We start from the raw sequence: 22,525 nt of genomic DNA on the forward strand, positions 1-22,525 counted from the left end.
TTTCTGATGCTGAGAGCAGTTTACACCCAGCTAATTTTTAAACATCGCCTGAATTTTGAACATTGATTAACGACGTGCCAGAGGGATTCAGCAACACAAAACCAGCCAAAAAGATCTTGGGTGTGAGGCGTGGGGTTTTGTTTGCGGGACGGAGCTCAGGAGCGATGTGCAACCGGGCTTGCCACCCCTTCTGCTGTGAGCATCCCCCGCCACCGTCAATGCTCCCATTGAGCCGCGAGCCAGTTGGGTGGCAGAGCTTGACTCTGCATCTAAACTTGTACATCTTAATTAACTTTTTGTTTTTCAAGTAAATCAGCTCAAGTCTGGGAGAGGAGCTGAGAAGTATATAAGGAACATTAAGATTTTCAGATGAAAACCCAGGAGCGCTCTGCCCAAACCCACCTGGCTTTGTGGGCTGGGGAGCTTTGTGGACATAGTCATGGCAGGTAGCTGGGGCCGTGCGGTAAGTCCAGCTTTTCTCTGCCCCTTCCCAAAGGGCAGCCCCTGTCCCAGCAGCTCCCAGCTGCTGCCTGCCAAGTGCACGGCTTCAGCTGAAGGGGAACAATAGGCAGTTTTATCCTCGAGTCAGCGCGGCTGGCTGGGAACGGCATGGCAGAGGTGATGAACTCCAACGAGGAGAGGGGAGAGTGTTGACAAATTCATTTTAAGCCAGACTGGGCAGAGGACCAGAACACGCACCGCGGGGAGCCGCTACTACAGCCTGCCTGTGGGAATCATTGATAACACGGCCCTAGGGGGGTGGGATTTTTCCACACTGAGGAAAAACTGGGAAGAAATTTTCCCCCATAAGTCAGGGAGGGAGCAAGGCAGTGCCAGGCTGGATGCTGCTGGGAAGGCGCAAGGGTTTTCTTGGCAGCCTGCTCCCGGGGATACGGGGGGAAATGATCAAACAAGTCCTTCAGTAGCCAGGCTTGTCAAGACGAATATTAGAGGGATTGTCCACTGCCGTCAGCCAGACGCTGAAATCGAGGCAAGGTTTGGAATTTCGATGTAATTGGAACCATATTTCGGCGCGGCGGGGCCGGGGTAGCTGAGGTGGGCTGAGTCAGAGAGCACAGACGTCTCTCTAAGCGATGATTTGGCGTGGAAATTACTGAGCCGGGGCCAGTTTGCACCAGCTGAACGTTTGGCTTTGTGATTTTCTAACTTTTTTTTCAGGAGATTCTTGCTCCTTGTCCCTCACCTTATATATTGAAAGGGAATTAAATGCTTTCATGCTGCCGTTACGGGATATGGCAGTAACGAGGGGAACGGGGAGCTGAATTCCCCCAGGTCTCGCAGGTCCTCACTTTCCCCTCGGGGCAGGACGAAGGTGCCAGGACCACGCAGGGTTGGATCCTGCCTCCGCAGGGCCCTGGGCAGCCACACCAACAAAGGCTCATTGAAGGCAAGCCAAGCTCCCACTGAGACGTGCTGAAGTTCGCTGACATATAGGAGAGCCTTGCGTTAATTCATGCTAACGATGAGCAGGCTGGCCCGGTTTGGACAGAGATGAATTTGGGACACCGGTGAAAAGCAAGACGGTGGTCGGGCTGCAAACTCTGCTTTTGTTGATTTTGGTAGGCAAGTGGTCAGCATCTCAGTCAAACCCAGCATGAAACAGGCCGCTGCCTCTTTCCCTAAACAGATCAACAAGACCTTTACAGCAGCATCTCCAGGCCCCATCTGGAGCTTCATTTGTGCAAATGAAAACTCTGCCTTGGATGGCGCAGAGCACTTCTGATGGGCTGAAGAGATGATTTATGTATTTTGCTTAATAATTTGTTTTCCCTCCACCTGCCTGGCAGCCAATACTCCGCGTACTTTTGGTGCTACTGCCACAACTGGGGCTTGGTGTTGGGAATCTAGTCCAATCTCAGTTGGGCTGAGCATCCTCAGCTTGCTTGGGCGTCTGCTACACCTCTGTCTTAAGCCCAGAGGCAGTCAGTGGCCTTGCAACCCAGGCCCATAAATCACATCTGATGCACGGACTGTATGTTGCCCACACCCATGGCCAGGGCTGCTGGCCACAAACCACAGAGATGCTCAGCCAGGCGGAGTGGGGAAATGCTGTGCTGGCCAAACCGGCAGCAAGTAAACTCCCAACTCCTGTTTGACCACGTCTTTGCTCGCAGTGATACCACTTCTTAGAAAGCTGAAAGGCTGCAGTCAGCTGTCGGTGGGGTTAGTCACACATGTAACGCCAACCGCCTGCTTTTCTGGTTGAGAAGGAGCTCTCGGTACCTCGTAGGCTGATATATCCACTCTGAATCTGTGCTGTCATACCTGGTGTGTTGAAAAAGGAGTGGGCAGTGCCACTGCTTGGTTTCCCCATCAGCAGCTCAGCACCCGTGTCCAGAATCTGCTGAGTCTATCATACAGCAGAAGTATCCATTCTGGTTTTGGTGTAAGTCAGTCCATAGACTGATAAATACCTCTCCTTCTTTATGTCCTAAATAATAAAATAATGGGTGGGTTTGGAAGGATTTTAATTATGGCGTAACTTTATCAGGTTTTATCTGGGATTGCAAATTTTAAGTAGCGGTTCACCATGGATATACTGACCAAAGTATTATTTTTAACTTTTATATTTTGGTGAGAGGTAGAACATGAGAAAAAAGTCAAGATGTTGCACTCAGTGAAGAAAAAAGATACCCTGGCAGAGGGAAGAGAGATCTCTTTCACTGCTTCCTCCAGTTCATGATAGTCATTATAGACTCAGATCAAGCAAGCTGACCTGCAGCTCTCAAAGTTTTACTCCCTTGCAACCCCAGCAGGGCTTTTTGGGTGCTGTCAGGTGGGGCCTGGCTCCATGCTGGGGGTCAGCACCCAGAGGAGGGAGGCTTACAGGACCCTCTTCTGCTTGTCGTTACCTGTAGCCCCAACGTGTGCGCGGTGCAGAAGCTGATCGGCACGAACAGGAAATACTTCACCAACTGCAAGCAGTGGTACCAGAGGAAGATCTGCGGGAAGTCAACGTAAGTACCCGAGTGCCGGCCAGGGTCTCCCTGCAGACCCCGATGCGGAGGTGGGTGCTGGGTGGGAGAAGCAGATGCTGTGACAGATGTGAGATGTCAGAGCCCGCGGTGCAGGCTTAATGTCTATATGTATTAAGAATTGTTTTAGCCTTTTACTCCCTAGGAAATATTTGTGTTTTTCTCAAATGGCAAATGTGATCCTATATCACTTAGATGTTAAGAATGGAAAGTACCGTGTAGCTACAAACCCTGATGGTTTATTCTAATTGCATTTTTATATATACTTATAGAGCTCTCAGTGCTGCAATGAAGTGTGTACCAGATGCTTTCTAGTACTTAGCTGTGTCTCTCTCCGTGCTAGGCTCAATGTTGCCTAGCTAAAAGAAAAAAAAAAAAAAAAAAAAGGAAAAAAGGAATAAAAGGCAATCCAGAGCTGATGGATATTGGAGAGAATGTGAAATTCATCTACACATGTTTGCTTTGGAAGAGAAAACAGAAATAAAGGGAAAGAAGTGTCAGTTTTAGCCAACACTCTCTGATGACTCCACCAGGAAAGTTAATTAGACTTGCGGGCCAATTCCACATTTAAAATTGCAAACAATAATATTCAAATAGCTGTTGCATAAAGTATCTGTGTAAGCAGCCTCGGGACATTCTTTTGAAAGATGATAATTATGGATATGCGAGATTGACTGTGTGCCAGGCTGTAGATTGGGAACGGGGAATCTTCTTGCTTGGTGTAGGCCAAACTGGGCTTTCAGAGAGGTTTGCTGGCCCACACTTCAGCACGCACCACCACGTTACCCAATGGCAGTGCAAAGGTGCTGGCTCTGGGGAGCAGAGCTGTGGGCCAGGTCTGGGCCTGGATCTGCAAGGTCAAGAAGAACAAACAGCAGAACATCATCTCATGTGTTTCCATTATGGTCCAATGTAAATCGGAATTAGATCTATAGGGACATGCTGTTCTTTACGGCAGATTAAATAAACTCTGTTTCTGTAGTCAACAGCAGACTTTGATATCTTGAACTGTGGTAAACTATATTGCTTTTATTTTGGTTGCCTTCACTGGTTTAGCTGTGATGGTTGGCCATCGGGATTCGTTTTGTGTGTCTGGTGTTGGTATGGTGAGGAGGAAGGCAAAGCAGGAGTCGTCGTTGTGCATGGCTTTGGGGCTTTCATCGTGCTACCCATGAATTCATCTAAAAGAGGAAAATTCTGTACTTCAGGAGGGTGTATTGCAGGATGTACCGTGTAGTGAGCATGTAGAGTGGTTTCCCTTATGTCCAATTGTCTTTACAGGAAAAAAAAAAAAAACAAAAACCAAACAAACAATGTCCCCACCTTAATTCTACAAAACCACCAAATCTGGGAAGACCTGGTTTGGGTGATTAGAGTTCAGGCTCTTATTTTGCCCAAATGGTGGCTTTTTTGATGTAAAATGGACAAGAGCATGGTGTGGCAATATGGTATCATCATTGCCTCTTCTGGTAACGGAGTAGCTTGGTACCTCTCCAAAGAAAACATGACTCAGCTGTGGATGTGGGATAGCTTTGCTGTTACAGTCACTGAAAGGCAAAGCCATCCAGCCACAGATTTCTTCAGCTCTGAAGCAAATGAGGAACTAACCTCAAGTAACCCAAGTGTGCAGCTGTATTTGGCAGAGACAAACTTGTCCGCTTATCTCCAGAAAGAAGTGGAACTGGCATCTGGCAGTATTTCATGATTGCATTTGAGGAGATGGGGCGATCTCTTCTAACCTCATTTTCTCTGCTTTTACACAAGTGTCTAATCCAATGATGCATTGCTGAGAAAAAAAAAAAAAAAAGCCTACACAGCACTAACCTGCCTGTTAACCTATGAGATAATGTTCCCATTATACATGGAATTTGCTCACTATTCTTCGCTTTGTAACATCTTGACAATGGGTGTCATTGTCTTCTCTCTTCCTAGTCATTTTTGAGCCTGGGCCCTACTTTTCCCTTTAGCAGTGCTTGCGCAGAACAAAAGACACGTGCCTTGACTCACATTTTCCAGAGGACCCTGGGACAGCTCTGATTACAAACGCTTGCTGGTGATGGCTCCCGCTGGACGGAGAGTTCCTGGCGTATGGAAGCAATCAGGAATCATTTGGGCCATAAAAGACACGATGCGTTAGGCTGCGGCACTCGGATTCTTAAACCAGTGTCAGGGGCCTGATGCTGTGCCGTGCTCAGTGCACCAGTGCCCAGCGGAGAACGTGGGCATGGTTAACAGTGCTCAACGTGAACCCCCGAAACCGGCCCGTTGTGTGGGACTGAGCTGGTCCATGGTTTTGAGAATACCCGATGCCTTTAAATCCCAGAAAGAGTCAGGATTTGGCGAGTTTGTCAGCGTAACTGGGTGGATCCAGCCTTTGCTTGGGGTCTGCGGTCAGAAGTCCTCTCCTGAAGCTGTGTGCTTGGTCCTCTTGTTGGCAGGGGCGTCCACTCCATCGGTGGTGGGTGGGAAGGGTAATTCTGGGGTGGAAAACGCTTGATCCGCCTCACTAGACCTAGCTGTTATCCTCTTTATTTTCTTAAAGGGTCAGTGGTGCCACAAGTTGGAGGTGTGTTGCAGGCACAACACCTGGCTTTAGGAAGATAGTTTTGACTGCTTCGATTCCTTTTTTTTTCCTGCTCTGAGCACTGTTTCAAACGTGTAGTAAGGAGGGAGGTCAGTGATAGACCAGGTACTGCAGAAAAGCAAAGCTGAGCTCCTGCAGAGCCGACTCAGAGCAGAGAAATTCAACCCTGAGCGAGGAAGGCAGAAAAGTTGCTGGAAGCCTGTAGCGTAACTTCACTCCTCCCTTCCATGATCACATCCTGCACCGAGAGACACAGAGCGACTGGAGCAGCAAGGAGAGCCAGCTGGAAAGATACGGATGTGCCTGGTCTTCCCTCTCGTCTCCAGGTGCCTCACCTCTGGGTCACTGCTGAGTGCTCACAGTCAGCCCGGGTGCAGCGGGCCCGTGCTCAGTCGCTCTATAGCTGTTACCAGAAACAAATAAGTTACGGCTGGAAGGCAGAGGCTCAGTGGAGAGGCTTTGCAGAGTTGCTTCTCGAGCAGCATCTTCTGGTCCACGGGGGCGGAATGCTCTGCTGGCGCTGGATGTGCACGATGGAAATTTCAAGTCATGCATCAGAGGAGGAATCGTACCTCTTTATCTGCTTTTTTTTTTTTTTTCTTTGTTTTTCTTCTCTCTGCTGAAGTATTGGCTCACACAGGGAGAAATTAGAGGATTTATGTACGTTTTTTATCATTGCATTACTTGCTGATGAAGTGAGATAAGACGGTTGGCAAGGAGTCTGACACTGCTTTGATTTTAACGAGCGCTGAAACAAGATTGTTTTGGTAATTAGGTAATTTTCCACTGTTGGTTATTCCAAAGCCAAAGAAAAAGTTTATTTAGAGTGTATTCTCATAGTTGTGCCTGTGTTTTTTATATTTTTCTACCTTCCTTATGCACTGGACTCCTTCTTCCAGAATTGAGGTTGCGATTGAATGTGTCCCCACACATTTTTTCGTTTGAGAATGAAAAAGACAACTTACATAAATTGGGGGTTTGATTATTTTTTTGAGGAATAACTAGTGGCAGTAAGTTACCCCTTAATATGTTCCTTTTTTTCTTCCTTTTAAATTAATTTTCCTTTTCTTGTCTGATGTAGTTTCCTCAGTTCAGGAAAAGAATGACTCTGGCACTTACTTTACAAAAACAAAACATATGGGTTTTATTACAGGAAATTATTACAAATGGATCTTTATTCACCAATATATGCCTAAGCTTATTTTTATTACCTTGAAAAATGCACTTAAAATTTAATTTCAGATCCTAAGAATGAAACCGCAGTGAAACAATGACTAGTAAAAGCCAGGGAGCTTGCTTCTGCAGTCGGACACAGATAGACATTTTAGAAATACAGTGTTTTCAAAACCAGAGGCTGGAAAACTATAGATTCAGCTTGCAATTACTCAGTGAGGAGGTCAGGAAATTGTGGTCAGAGGCGTTGCAGAGTGGATGAGCAATGCTCTCTGTACGAGGGCACTGCTTGTCTAACCCACATCGCTGGCATCCGCCGTGGCTTGTAGACACTGGGCAGACACTATAAACGGGGACGGACTTGGCAATTCCAAAGACTTTTGTGCAGATCCTGCCGTGCGATGCGATGGCTGGGAGCTGTTCAGTGTTTCCTCCCATGAGTTGTTTGCCCCTGGTTGTGTAAGAGAAATACTCCTCCCTGGCCAGCAGACTGGCTCCGATCCACCTGGAGGAAGATGTGTCAGAGGAGCAGCCTTCCTCCCATATGGATGTGTAGGGTAGAAGAGCATCGAGATGCAGAGTCCTGCAAGTGAGGCGGAGCAGCCTTCATCCACGGCTGTGCTGCTCCTCTCCGAGGGCTGAAGGTGGCTGTGGGACCGGCTGGGAGGATGCCCCATGCCCGGCCCCGAGCAACCCCTTGAACGGTGCCCACGTGCCTTTGGGTGGGCTGGGTGCTCTTGTGCTTCCACCAAGTCCGCCAGCCATGGGAGGGCAAATGCCTGAAGCTCTGGATCCTTGTAGGTGCAAACACCTGGCTGAGCACCTCTGTGTTCACCAGGCCCTTTGCAGAGGTTTTCTGGCACTCAACCCAAAATGCTGGCATGCGGAATGCATACGGGGTGGTGCTGGTACGTCACCTTCAGTGGGCGAGTGAGACTGGGGGCTTGAAGGAGCTGGCCTCATTACTGGCCTCGGTGCTTCTTGCTGTTTTCTTCCCTTGTAGGGTGGTGCTGGAGGTGTCCAGGAACACGCTGGCAAGCGGGTGGCACGGTCCCTCCATCCCTTCCCGATGCCCTCACCTCCTGGCAGACGCCTGCCGCTGGGGCAGCCCCGCGCCGGCGAGCCCCGTGCGCTGCAGGCTGTGTGCATCAGCATCCTGCCCCTCCGTCACAGCTCATTAATCTCCAATCAATCTATAAATAAGCCTTTTAAAGCCTACGTCAGCACTCAGGAATTATTTATGCTGAACTTTGGAATGATTTCTCTTTAATCAGCTCTTCATCTTTGATTACAGGTCTGAACCAAGGGAACTGTCTAGACTGGATTTAGTTTCTAGGGTGAAAAAAAGAAAAATTGGAGGTAGGGGAGGGAAATGGTGGGGGTAGAAAGTGTGTGTTTCTAATGAACACTAGACGGGGGGGGGCTGGGGAAAGCAGAGCAGCAGGGTGTTAAGATCTCCAGTAGTCAAAGGAAGGGATTGCTTTAGGCAAACTCTTTCCCACATGGAATATATAATGTCTAGACAATCAGTCTGGGTTTGCTTTGTAATTCTCTTAGGAAACCGTGACACAGAATTTATTTGCTTCTGTCACAGAAAAGCAGGTATTTGTTTCACTTACTGGCTCTTAATTACCCTGAAGAATTCCCTCTTAAACCCCAGGCACTTCCACTGTTTGTTAACAGTGTTAAAATGATGACAAATATCTGAAGCTTGAGGATTTTTCCTTTCTCTTTGAGTGAGTGTGCTGAGGATCGGCCATGCAGCATCCTACTTGTCTTGAATCCAACTGGGAGCACAGAGGAAACACTTGTCCTTGGGAGGAACACCTATTCCCTCACCGTCTTAGCCCATCGATCAGATGGCCCTGCTCCTGTCACACCAAGGGCAAGAGAAATAGGTGAAAGAATCTCCTGTGAAAAATAAATGGGCAACTTCTGGATTGAGTTTTTTCCTTTTTTTTTTTTTTTTTACCCCTGTTAGTATTAAAACATGTTCCCTTGAAGGGCCAGCTTTGAGAATGAGATGACTTTTATTTCCCATTGAGCTGCAGACGATAGACACAGCATTCAGGCAGCTCTTATTTAGAATCTGCAAATCTCCAGGATGGCCCCGAGTCCCCAGGATGGAGTCTTTGGCCCCTTAGGTTTTACTGGGGGATAGTGCCTAATCAGAGCAGCAGTTTGCAGAAGGAAATGTTGCACTGAGGGTGCTCGCATGGACGTACCAGTGTTGGCAAAGATGGGCGGGCTGTGGTACTGCCTGGGGTGCCCACGGATGGATGCTCGTGCCACCGCCGGTGATGTTTGTCCTTGCAGGATTTATCCCAAGCCCTTCTGCCAGTGCATCCAAGACCAGGGATGCTCCTTCCCCTCCAGGTCTGTCTGGTGGATTTTGCCATAAGTAAGCAGATAATTTCTGGTGGTGGCCAAGAATGGGATGAAATGAAGGAGAAACACTTGGCCCGTTTGGTAAAGCAGCAACGTGCTGGGGTTTCAGCGTGTTGCCTGGTGATCAGATGTGACATCAGCAGTCAGGCAGGGAGATCCCCAAATCCTGCGGGAAATGTGCCCGGATGAACCAGCACTTGCAGCGTCTTGCTTAGGTTATCGGTTGGGACCGTGGCATCAGTTTCCATCCACTGTTTGTACAAAGTCTCCTGGATAGCGCAGTTCTGAAAAGAAATTGTGTCTGCTTTTGTTCGGTGGAGAAATTGGCAACGTGCATCCTTGAAGGAGATAAAAACTGTGGTTTGTCTTTTGTTCAAGTCTGTATGTCTAATGAAGAGTCTGCTTAGAAACATCACCAAATATGGATGGGCACAGAACTATAGCAAATAGAGAAAAAAACAGTGAGACACCGTCAGCTAATCTGCCATATCCCATCTCTTATTCCAGAGTAATCAGTTACGAGTGCTGTCCTGGATATGAAAAAGTTCCTGGAGAAAAAGGCTGTCCAGCTGGTAAAAATATGTTTGACGTTTTTAAAACTTCTTAAAATTATACAGCTGCCTAGTAAAGGGGAATGTTAGAAAATGACTCAAAGTGGGTTTGATTTTTGCAATTTGTGCACGATACTGCCACGAACAAGTCAGAAATGGACTCAGCAGAGCACCAGCTGAGTGCCAGCTCTGCTCCAAAGCATGCGAAATGTTCCAGACAACTTAAAACCTTGGATATAATTAAACATAATCAAGCATGGGAGGGCCATAGGGAACTACTTATTCCAGCAAGTTATATAGTTGTATTGGAAATGGAATACAAAGGAATGAGAGAGTAGCAGACAGCTCTGCCAATCTCTGCTCTTTTTTTTTTTTTTTTTTTTTTTTCATTTAGGAGAAAATAGGTTGGGAGGGAATTAACTGGGTTTATTGAAGAAAGACATATTCTGCTTTTGCTTTCTGAACGCTTCCTTCCACAGAAGTTTGATGCCGCCCGGTTAACCACGTGGGCTGGTGTGGGTGGGTCGTGGGAGACCGAGACCAGCGATAAGCTGCCAGCTGTGAGCAGCAAAAGCCTGACTACAAACAAGGACTGGGTGAAAGCGATGAATATATTTGCTTGCCTCAGTTCATATCCATATAAATCCGGAGTGAGTCCATTTAAACCTGCAGAGATGCAGTAGATCCTGGATTACGCTGCTGTAACTGAGGCTGGAGCTGTCAGGCTACGATTAATTGTTATCTGATTAATGAACAGATACGAGTTCCCTGACGTGCTTCGATTCCCCGAGCATTCTCACCAGCTGCTCTCCTTTAACTCAGCGCGGTGTGGGAAGGATGGACGATGTGTTGGGAACATAACCTTCTCTTCTTTCAGCGCTGCCACTTTCAAACATCTATGAAACCCTGGGAGTTGTTGGCTCTGCCACCACGCAGCTCTACTCCGACCGGTCTAACCTAAGGCCAGAAATCGAAGGACCTGGAAGTTTCACTATTTTTGCCCCGAGTAATGAGGCCTGGGCGTCCTTGCCTGCTGTAAGATATAATTCCTCTTCTTTCTCTTCTTCCTCTGGTTTTCTCTAGTGGAGATCCAGCTCTGCCGGGGTCGGGATCCAGCCCTATCTAGTAGAATGGACACAGTCCTGATGTGGGAAGGACTATGAATTTCAAAGATGGGAATCACTGTACTGGTCCCTCAGCTCCAGAGCTTTGTTTCTGAAGGACCCACCACTAGAGAGATGTGGATGCTCTCCAGCAGGTGGCTGTGAAAATCACCTCGTTCAGCTTTCCCTGCCTCTTACCATTAGGGATTGCAATAAGACCTTCAGCAAGACACTTACCATCCCTTCTCGTTTGTCTTGCTGATCCTTACTTTACCACTCTGGTTGTTCTTAATAATTTGCACAAGTAGCCAGTCCCAGCTGGAGTCTCTGTAAACCTGCAGCCTTTCTGCACCAGTGTGTTCCTATGCTTGATTACATATAAATTTCTTTTACCTTGGTTTTGATTTTCTCACTCTGTGGCTTGTGGAATTTCACCACAAGTTGTCACCGCTGTCCTGCTGGTGCTCTGATGCTAATGAAGCATCTCTGTGAACTGGGGAGAGTCCCATCTGTGCAACCCCTATCCAGTAACATCCCACATTGAAATCACTTGTCCATAAATACATTAGAACAGCTGTTGGGGCAGGGAGGGGGCACCTTTTTGACTATCCCCACAACCAAGCCTCAACCTGCACCAGCAGAGCCCCTTGCAGGGATGCTGCAGCTAGGGAAGGTCTCCTGGTGTATTTGGCCTTGGCCCTGAGTGATGCTTTTTGTTGTCTTACTGCTCGTTTCGATGCAGTGATCCCACACTGGAGCTTGCTGCCATCATCTCTTTGTCTGCCAAGGATAGGGGTGCCAGAGCTGCTAGCTGCTGTTGTAAGATGAAGATTTATGAAAGTCAGAGCTCTTAATTTGCACAGATGGCTTAAGGCTGAATACATCACTTAATACACACGCACCCACCTTGGAAGCACCTTGGATGCAGCCAGACCTCCTGGCTCTCTCTAACAACTGGCTTAATTGCACTCAGCCCTGAAAAATGAATTTTTCTGATTCTCAGGAAACTCTGGATTCCTTAGTCAGTAATGTTAACATTGAGCTGCTCAATGCCCTTCGCTACCACATGGTGAACAAACGGGTCCTCACGGACGATCTGAAACACGGGACAACACTTAATTCAATGTACCAGGACCTGCCTATCCAGATTCACCACTATCCCAATGGGGTAAGACATCTGTATTAAACCTACCCACCATGGGCTTGCTTTTGTGCTGCCTTGCAGCTCCTACACTGTCCTCGGACCTCCAGGACTCTGTAATGCTTAGGTTGACAACTATTGATTTAGGATTCATATTTAGAAGGAGCTTGAAAAGAATATTTACGAGCAGACAGTTGCATCGATGCCGTTGTGGGGAAGTTGCCCGCATTGCTGTATAACCATATGCTTGCCTGAGTATTGGTTCGTGCTATTTTCTTAGTCTTGATGGTGCAGGGTAGACAAAACCACTGACTGTTTTCGAAGCTCTTTAAACCTGAAATGTTTCAACATTCTTGATAGAGCGTTCTCATTCTTTGTGTGTTTTTTTAGGAAGCCACATTTCTGCTCCTGCTGATTCAATATTATAGTGCTCACTGGGTTTGTAATACAAAACCAGCAGAGGTTCCTTTACCTTCTTGTTTTAGTGCACATAACGCCCCGTGGCTCTTTCCTTCTCCAGATTGTGACTGTGAACTGTGCCAGGCTGTTGAAAGCTGATCACCACGCCACCAACGGAGTGGTCCATGTCATCGACAAAGTCATCTCCACCACTACAAACAGCATTCAGCAGGTCATTGAGACTGAGGAGAGCCTGGAAACTCTTCGGGTGAGTCCATCCCACGGGTGCTCCAGGGCTTCTTGGAGAATGTTCAGTCAACCTACTCCCAGCGAGTTGTCCTGAAGAGCTTACCAGTGCCTAGGTGCTGTGACTTGAAAGTTGCTGATAAAATCCTTGTACCAATATAGCTTATTTTGCTTTAGGAAGAGAAGCGTTTGATGTCAGTGCAAGTAGGGTTTTATAAGAATAATTGTCACCCTGCTACTGCTGTCAGTAAAGAGATGTAGACTGAGTCTGTCTCCTCACAGTTCTACGGGAGTTTTAGCCTTAGGAGATACTAACTGTATCAGATTTGATGAATACCAATTTATTTGACTTGGTATTTGCCAAGGTATTTGCTATTTATATAAGGTATTTATATTCCTTGGTATAAGGAATAACTTAACAAGCAAAGAGGTTTTGCCGTTAGCCAGCTGAGGGTTCTGATCTGAATTATTCACTGGAACTACTGTGACCCTTTCCAGGAGTATCAGGGTATTCGAACTAGCTCTCAGTCTTGCCAAAAAAAGGCTCTTGTACTCAAATTTCTGGAACACAAGAGAACCGTGGGCCTGGGTCAGATTTATAAAGGGACCAAAGTGCTGAAAGCAGCTATTCAGAATTTTTTGTAGGTCCTCTGAAATTATAAAAGCCTTAATAAATCTGGCCCTTACTGTGTGCCTGGACAAAGTTGCTGACCTCTGTATTCTGGCTGAATGAGCTTTTACCCTCTCTCCTCATTCCTCTGAAGGCTGCTGTGGCTGCTTCTGACCTCAACAGCTTGCTGGAAAGCGAAGGCCAGTACACACTTCTGGCTCCAACCAACGAAGCCTTTGAGAAGATCCCACGAGAAACACTGAACAGGATCCTGGGGGACCCAGAAGCCCTGAGGGGTAAGTCCTTGTTTACTGAGCCCATGGAGAGAGTGAAGAGGATTTGTCAGTTCCTCAGAATTCCTTCTCAAGGATATCTGAATGGCTCCTTGATACACTGACAACAGCTGCAGTAAACAGATTTGACAGACTCCAGCTTTATAAACTGGGCAGCCCAGACTTCTTTGGATGTAGATACGGTAGATGTGTAGACATGGCAGAGAGGGTCGTATCCAGGTATGGAGGAGGGAGCTGAAGCAGTCCCTTTTCCAAACTTTTCTTTAGCACTGGTGATTTCTGTCAGTCCAGCAAGATGCAAGAAAACTAGTGTCTAATCAACGTAACCTCCCCTGAGGTTACAAATGGGTCGAATAACCCCACAAAACGTCTTGAAGTTGGCAATGGTATATAAAAATTACTCCTTTTAGGCACTTCATTTCACAGGCTGCTGAATTAAAATCAGCCCAAATTAAAATGACTGTGCATCTTTCGGAGTGGAACCCCGTACAGTGCAGTACGGTACAGGAGGCCCTTGGCATTGAACAGGATTCCCAAAAACTGCGGTAATTTCACAGCTGGTTTTCGCAGCTCACTAAGACACTTGCCTCTCTTACAGACCTGCTGAACCATCACATCCTCAAGTCAGCCATGTGTGCCGAGGCCATCATCGCTGGCCTGACGATGGAGACTCTGGAAGGAACCACCCTGGACGTGGGCTGCAGTGGGGAGGAGCTGACCCTCAACGGGAAGGCCATCATCGCCAACAAGGATGTCCTGGCAACCAACGGCGTCGTACATTTTGTTAATGAGCTGCTGATCCCGGACTCAGGTACTGGTGCCTCTCTGCATCTTCCTTTCTGTTGCCTTTCTTTTGTCTATTTTGCCAAGGAAATACCGGATTCAGAGGCTGTAGATATTTTGTGGGGATGTGTGCATTTCCTTTAACACAAGGTTACTCTGTGTTGCTTTTCTTTTCAGCTAAGACTCTGTTTGAGTTGGCACAAGAATCTGAGGTTTCCAAGTCTACAGACTTTTTCAGACAAGCTGGTCTCAGTTCTCATCTAACTGGCAGTGAGCAAGTGACCCTCCTTGCCCCAGTGAATGATGTGTTCAAAGGTAAACTGGGGAGTAAATCCCTTTCTTCCATCAGTTTGGGCCACAGTCTTCAGCCAAGTCTCAGTGCACAAGTATGCAAATCCTCTCTCAAATGCCTCAGCTACAGGCACTGGCTTCTAGCTTTACAATTAAAAACTGGTGTGGGTAATACTCTGTATTTGGACTTCTGTAGTGTCTCAGTGGTCATTTTACATGAACCAATGTTTTTTTTTGCCCATACTTTTTGCTGCAGATGGTCTCCCCGTTGTCGACAGCAACATGAAAAACTTGCTTCTGAACCACATTGTTAGAGACCAGCTCTCCTCTAAATATCTTTACCACGGACAGAAACTACAGACTCTGGGTGACAAAGAACTGAGAGTTTTTGTGTACCGCAATGTAAGTTCTTGCAGTGTGCAGTGCTCCGTACGGCTGAGTGATGCTTGATGCCTGTAATGTTATGGCTATCATGTAAAAAGTGTCATCGGGCATTGTGGGTTGTATAAAAATCTCTCTTTTGAAAGTTATGCTGATAAAGGCTTTTTTTTTTTTTTTTTCCCTGCAATTTTGTTTGCAGAACCTTTGCATTGAAAATGCCTGCATTGCTGCCCATGACAAGAGAGGACGGTTTGGGACCCTGTTTATCTTGGACAAAATGTTGACTCCGCCGTCTGGCTCAGTGATGGATGTTCTCAAGGCAGACCATCGCTTCAGGTGACCTTTCTGCTCTTCCTAAGTGCTAGTTAGGAGCAGAAGAGCAGCCAAAGCAGTTTCTATGTGTTACGGGTCATAGCCATGACTATATATATTTTTTAAACTCAAAAAGAGCGTCTAAAATGGTGGTCTTGTCCCTAAATTATAGGGAGTGAGACTTCAAATAACCCTTCAATGAATTGTGAGCCAAGAGTGTGTGGTCCCTGTTAAATACAGTCAGAAGCTGGCTCCGAAGCCACCTCTGCCCATCAGAGCCACTGCGGCCAGACCTGTTTGTCTCCTCACTACCATTTGGTCCCCAATTTGTCATTTCTCAGATGTTTTGGTTGGACCTCACAGGCTCATTGGCTCAGTTGGCTCATTTCCTACCTCATCAACTTCTTGGTTAATTGATTTTGCTGAACCCCCACAGGATTTTTCAATCGTAACTTCACAGCTCTCTTTAGAACACAACATGCCATTGCTCAAAGACCAACAAAAGGTAGTTTGTAGTGAAGCATTTTGTGTATGCTTGTTTTGCAGTACGTTGGTGGCTGCAATCCAATCTGCAGGTCTAACGGAGAACTTGAACAGGCCAGGCACCTTCACGGTGTTTGCTCCAACGAACGAAGCTTTCCGAGCCATGCCCCAAGGAGAACTGAACAAACTAATGGGTGAGCATGTTTAGAGCATTTAGATGAACAGCTTCTGTGTGTTATTGGCATGATAGAGGGAGGAATGGCTAAGTTTCTCTGCCATATCTCACTGTTTGTTGGAAGCACGGGCTTCCTCCACAACTGGTTTGGGTAAACCCTATCCAGCAGAAAGCTGAGGAGGCACCGAGTGGCCCTGAACTCTCACACAAAGTGTGGGCATGGGTTTATACTCTCCTTGTGCTTGAAAGACGTGTTTCTAGTGTGATGTTACAAACTTAATTTACTACAGACTTTAATTTGGCTGTGCTGGCGGGTGTGAACAGGATAACTCCGAGGTGTTTCTAGAGCCCATGGTGAGGTCTCTGCCTTTCTCAGGGATGAGCGAAGTGAGAATGAGGCTGTCAACCACATAGGATCAGGGTGTCTAAAGTAAGTTTTGCCAATAGAAAACACGGTCCACATTCAACCACAAGTTATACTGGATGAAATTTAAGTGGTAAAAGGATGGAGCTGTTGCTCCATCTATGTGTACATGGACAAAGCAGGAAGTCCAGTCTGATCCTGAGAAGACAACAAATATTCCAGTCTAGCACAGACAACAACCAATATCCTGAAAAGCACAGGCGTGCAGGCTGAGTGTGGAAAAAAAGCATGGGAATGTTTAATGATGCTCTTCAGGATGAGCAGCACGATCTTTTATTTTTTCATGCTGAAAACTGGCTGTGGTTGGAAACAATGTCGGGTATTTGAGTGTCAGGTCTTCTCGTCATTAATGCCCAACCAAACATTGACATCATAATTTGCCCGTGGTAGCTGGTTACCCTTTTAAGTGCAGGAATGAGGAACTGGTAATATCAGACTGCACATCCAGTCTAGTGCTTAATATATAAATATTTCAGAACTGTTTTGCAGCTATTGTAAACGGCTGCAAGAATGAAGTATCCCAGATGTGGACGCTTCAGATGTTCTTCTTTTTTTTTCACACAAATATTTAGCTTATGCTCCTGATGAAGAAGTGAATCATGCTGGTGAGGACGTGCTGTGTGAACTGTGGCCGCACAAAAAAAAATGTAATGGAAAAAAAGCTCACAGTGTGTTCAGATACGAGCATTGAAAGAGGAAGGAACCGCTCTGGTTTTTAGATGGAGGCCATCTTCTGCACTACGTGTTCCCCGTGGCCTACCTGTGGGCTTTGTCAGTGGCACTGCATCCTCTAAAGGAGAAGAAAGAGGAGGGCTGCTGGCCCGTGCTGTGCATGTCACTGCCTCTTCTGGAAAATAGATGGCGAAGAGGAAGCATCTTATCTTCCTAAAATCTGTTTCAGAGCATGGCTAGACAAGTAGAGACTCAGTGGGATGGGGATCAGGCCAGCAATCCGTGAGCCATTAGTGACATTTCTCCTACACTTTTCCCCTTCCTTCTCAGGAATCCCGCGGTTTCAGCCGTGGAGATTCTTGTCAAGCGTCACTGGCACCGGCAAAAGTATTGACATTTGCAAATAACAGAGTGCTCTATCTGCTTCCTTATTTCACACAGGTCTTTTTCTCCCCCGCAGACTTCCTTGGGAAGTGAAAGCAGCAACAGGCGTAGGTTCATGCTGTGCACAGTGAGAGAAAGATGGACTGAAAAACCAAGAGATAGGGATTTTATGTATAGGATAGGTTTGGTATTTACTAAGGTGGGACACAGGGATAGTGTCCTGGACTCGCTGGGATCCTGACCTGCCAGGGCAGGAACGGCCTCAATGCCCTAACCAGCTCCAACCAAGGTCCTTCTGCCTGGTCCTTTCAATTTTACACTGTTTCCTTGCACTTTCAGGAAATTATGGTATTTTCCATGTAATTTCATTCCAGCACACGAAATACGGGAAGCAAGTGCTGATGTCGTTTTGCATATGTAAATGTTTTCATCCCCCAGGTAATGCCAAGGAGCTTGCCAACATCCTCAAGTTCCACGTGGCTGATGAGATCCTGGTGAGCGGTGCGGTTGGTGCCCTTGTGAGGCTGAAGTCCATGCAGGGAGATAAACTGGAAGTCAGCATGGTGAGTCCCCTCGGATGGGGTTTCGTGCTCAGCAGGGCTGGGGTCTGTGTTTTGCTGCCCCGTGTTGAGGACCGAAGTATTTCTGTGCTCATTTGGTCAGTGTGGGGAACCTCTTCTAAGTGTGTGCACAGACCCACCAAACAGTGTTTTCTGGGCTGCAGTGAAGGGATTGCTGCCTTGTGTTCAGTTCAACAAGCTGGCAGTCATGAAATGTGGTTTGCTTCAGCTTTCTCCCCAGAAGACCGATTCTAAATGATTTCCAGGAGCTGTTATAAATTTAACCCTGAGTCATGTGGGAAAAAGCATAAATAAATTAAATGAATAGTTTGTTCAGCTAACACGTCTTTTTTAGTGTAATGAAAATGATCTCTGCATGGGCTCCCTTAACACAGCAGGATTTATTTAGATGTATAATTTCATTTCACAAATTCTGCATTACATTAAGAGAATGTAGGATCCTCTATTGAGGAAAAAAAAAATATATTTCAGAAGAGAAATAACCACGATCCACTCTGTGCATAAAGAAGAACATATAGGACAAAAAAAGAGGAAAGGCCAGTGTTTCCAAGGGTATTGAGTTGGCCAGTGTGTATGTGAGACTCTTCCCGTGTCCAGTCCTGATCTGCCCTCTCCTGATGTCATCTCTGAAGCCACCCGTCTTGGCACGAGCAGCAGCACCCGCTGCCACCAGGGAGCTGGTGGGTGTCCTCTGCTGCCGTGGAACAGCGTTCCCAGCCGGCCCACTCAAAAAGTCCATGCTCAAAAGCCTGCCAGCCACTCCGGGACAAACTGCTCAGGCTATAATTTGGTTTTATATTCTCCTTAATTGGCAAGAGGAATGAAAACGCCTACAGCCATCCAGTAAATGAATGAATGCAAAGTGAGGGTTTCTTTAATAAAATTGGAAATCTCTGGTGAAAAAAAAAAAAAAAAAGTTGCTCACGTTCTGTTTTTGTTTTCCTAAACAGAAAAACAACGTGATACATATCAACAAGGAGCCCGTTGCTGAAAGCGATATCATGGCCACGAACGGTGTGATTTATGCCGTGAACTCTGTTTTACAGCCACAGGGTAGGTCCATGGTTAGAAAGATGGAGAGCCGCATCATTGGAGCAGAGCTGCTTTGGGAGGGAGTGGTGACACACGGCAATTGCTCCAGTTTATTGAGGAGGATTAGTCTGTTAGGGGATTTTCAACACAAAATAATGGAAGGAGGCAGCCTGTCTGCTTTGATGAGTATGTCAGTGCTATCTCTGTCCCACCCCTAGCCTCAAGGCCACAAGAAAGAGGTGACGAGCCGGCAGATCCCGCATTAGAAATCTTCAAACAGGCATCTGCGTTATCCAAGGTAAAATACAAAAAAAAAAAAAAAAAATCTCTCACTGTCGAACTGCTGAAATGACACTTTGGTAATAATAATTGGAAGATAATCTCACATTCAGACTTTGAATTGCAGAGAGAGCGAGCGTTTGTGTTTCATGGAACCCTCTCTTCTTGCATGATTTAATTATATAAGGAATAATACATTTTGCAAGACGAAGAATATAATTTGCAGCACGCTGAAAGTAACCTTGGCATGCTACTATATATGTCAGCTTCCAAGAATGAAGAGTCATTCATCCATAGTTTTTGAAGACTGGGGATAAATGTATTGACATGCATTCTTATAGCTGTCGGAGACTTGTTGTATTTATGCAAACCTTATGCTTTCTTTCCATGCAGGTTTCTCAGAGAAATCCTCGACTAGGTAAAACAACTTCTCTAGCTTGTTTCTGATGTCCACCGTATGTCCCTGTCCCTTAGAGAGGTTTATTCTGCTCTCTTGCTGCAAGCAAGATGTAGCAGAACTGGGAGGGGAGGGGACAGGGTGATGCTGTGTGTCTGTCCCACCCAACTCGCTCTTCTCCTTGCAGCGCCCGTCTACTCCCGGTTACTAGCGAGGATGAAGGAGAACTCGGGTGGATTCTGAGCCATGTCGTGAGCAACCACAGTCAGCACCTCCATCCCATCCGCTCTGGCTGACGGCTAAAGAGAAGGACGGAACTGTTTTTTAAAAACCAAATATCACCCTTAAATTTATTTTTGTTTCCAATGAAGTGAATAAGAAAAATGAAAAGCCATATATATATGTATATATTTTAAGACCATTTTTATTTGGTTTTGACCTTAAAGTTCCCGTGCTGAGGATAGGGTTTGGGTTTTGTTTTATTTTGAAAAAGTAGTCACTAATTTGCAATATTTAACATACCAGGTTTTGGGCTTGATACATACGTACTTAAGGTGCTTAATTCCGCCCTGGTTCAGGAGCTCAAGATATGCTTAGTGCCTTGGTGCTGTCTCACTGTGGGAGGCCAAAAGGGCCTGAATTAAAGCCCCTTTTCCAGGCTCCCAGTGGTACCTACTGGTGCTGCAAACTCCAGGCTCCTGAAGTGGGAAGCTGGGTATGATCTCACTGAAAACCCCTTCCAAACCAGTGCCAGAATTGGGGAATTTGGGCCAGAACGACTTGGCAGGAATGGTGTATGTTCAGCTTTCTGAGGAAATACATCACCCAAGCCAACTGTATGGGTGGGTCAACAGCGATTGCTTTGGAGGAAGTAAATTTGTTGCATTCATTAACCATTACCCAAGCAATTTTTTTTTTTTTTTTTTATTCTGGGGTTTTGTTTGTTTGTTTGTTTGTTTTTAAACAAGCATGTGTTTCCTTCTTCCCCTGTGTTTTAAAAGTCTGCCATGAAATTCTGAATTGAAGGCTTTTTTAACAAAAGCCTCTCTATTGACATCGAGGAAACGGCATAATTATAAACTACGGTTTGAACTGTTCTCCTTTATTTTAATTGGGGTTTGTTTATGCCTGTGGGTTTTAACTGTGCTGCATTTTGTTCATGAGACTAAAATGAGAGTTCTCCCTGGCAGAAGCCTTCCAGTAAATGATTCCTTTTTAATAATGGTTGTGGTTTTTTTAATAAAAATTAAAAATAAAATCAAAAATATAAATATGACAAGTGATGCTAACGTTTGTTTGGGGGGTTTGTTTGTTTTGAATTGCCTGATGGCACGGTTTGACCACCCGAGCACTGGGAAGGAGGGGGGTTGGATTTGGTCGCATCAGTATCTACAGGTCTAATAGTTACTAGAGTGGAATGGCAGAATATTTCTCCTCTCTGATCCTGTTAATTTTTCAGTGGCGTTTTCACGAGCAGTTGCTGTCACACACTTCAAGAAGCACAGGGCAGCCGTGCGCATCCCTCCTGTGGGATGCTTGTCCACCCTTGCTGACAGCTGGAGCTCAGCACTGATTCACTCCTCAAGGCTTTATATCCACTCCCCAGCCAGTTATTACCTTGGTGAAACCCAGGATTATGAGGAAAAGGGAAAAAAAAAAAAAAAAAAGGGTATCAAGTGCAGAATGCAAAAAATCCAGATTGTTTTGGTTGCCCTGGCTGAGAAACACACTGGTGGTTTTATTTCTATTAAAAGCTGAAATTGAAATCCCATATGCTGTGAGCCATCTGCATAACTCAAATGTGTGAAAAATAATCAAGCTCTTCTTTTATTTCCCTTCCCCAACCTCCCGTCTCCTCTTTCTATTTTTCTGGCACACGCAGTTCTGTTATTTGAGGCTGAAGTGATAATGGGGAACCCTTTGAGCCACCTATTCTCCAGCAGCCCAAGGAAGAAGAGTCTTACCAGGTTGCTGGCTCCTGGGGGAAGCTCAGCTTTTTGTAATTAGAATAATTAATTACTAACTCCCTACAAAAGCCTGAGAGAGAAAGGTAGCTGACATCTTGCTCAGTGACAGCACGTGAAATTGTGAGGGCAGAGTCTTGTGGGGTTTTTTTGGTTTGGGTTGTTTGTTTGTTTGTTGTTTTGTTTTGTTTTTGCTGTCCATGATGCTTCATGACTAAGTGATATGAAGTCCCTCACAATTTGGGAAGGTGGGAAGTGGCTCTGACCCTCATCTAGGTGAGTGCCCCTTGCTGGTACTTTCTTGGTGTCTGGCCTGGTGACTTACTTGTGTCTTTGCAGAATGAAACCACTTGAGTAGATGGGAGTAGGGGAAACTTTGCTTAGATGTGCTCAGTAACTATGAGAAGTCCCGTGTGCCGAGAGAGTGGTTTTCCTCTCCCGGGAATCCAGCCCTGGCTTTCCACCCGTGGTTTATGGGCAGGCATTGGGGCTGGTAGTGATGCAGCAATGATCTCCTTTGTGTTTTGCATACAGCCTGACTTTGCTAGGCTCGCTTTGTGGGGGACACAAGGTTTCTGAGTCCCAGCAGATTTTGCAGTAGATAGAAGTGTGTTATCCTTTCGATCCAATTCCCTTTTTTGATTTTTCCCATTGCTTATTCTCCCTGGCCCTCTGACGGTGCTCCCCCCCTTGCTCCTCCTGCTGCCTGCTCTGTGCTCGGAGCTGCTGGGGGTGCCAGCAGCAGCTCCCTGCAGGGCTGTGGATGCAGGGCTGGTGTCCCTGTTGTGTTGCTTCTATAATTTCCCTGGGATCCCACATCCTGAGAAGCCATCCCAGGGCGCCTTCCCACAGGCTCTCTGCTTGGAAGCCCCCCCCCCCCCCC

General features: G+C 46.4%; 1 protein-coding gene across 1 annotated transcript; it reads left to right on the plus strand.

Annotated features, from left to right (window-relative positions):
• Window positions 1–439: 439 nt before the first annotated feature.
• Window positions 440–20,954, plus strand: TGFBI (transforming growth factor beta induced). The gene is made up of 18 exons (XM_026858498.1): window positions 440–463; window positions 812–996; window positions 2,880–2,978; window positions 9,649–9,713; window positions 10,570–10,727; window positions 11,799–11,963; window positions 12,457–12,603; window positions 13,346–13,487; window positions 14,083–14,295; window positions 14,445–14,582; window positions 14,815–14,960; window positions 15,139–15,275; window positions 15,798–15,928; window positions 17,828–17,952; window positions 18,921–19,023; window positions 19,221–19,300; window positions 19,675–19,699; window positions 19,866–20,954. Exons 1-18 carry the CDS (start codon window positions 440–442, stop codon window positions 19,919–19,921), a joined length of 2,139 nt encoding a protein of 712 aa, XP_026714299.1. The 3' UTR covers window positions 19,922–20,954.
• The last annotated feature ends 1,571 nt before the right edge of the window (window positions 20,955–22,525 follow it).

This window comes from Athene cunicularia (assembly GCF_003259725.1).
Source record: "Athene cunicularia isolate RWA chromosome 13 unlocalized genomic scaffold, athCun1 chr13_part1, whole genome shotgun sequence".
NCBI classification, from domain to species: domain Eukaryota; kingdom Metazoa; phylum Chordata; class Aves; order Strigiformes; family Strigidae; genus Athene; species Athene cunicularia.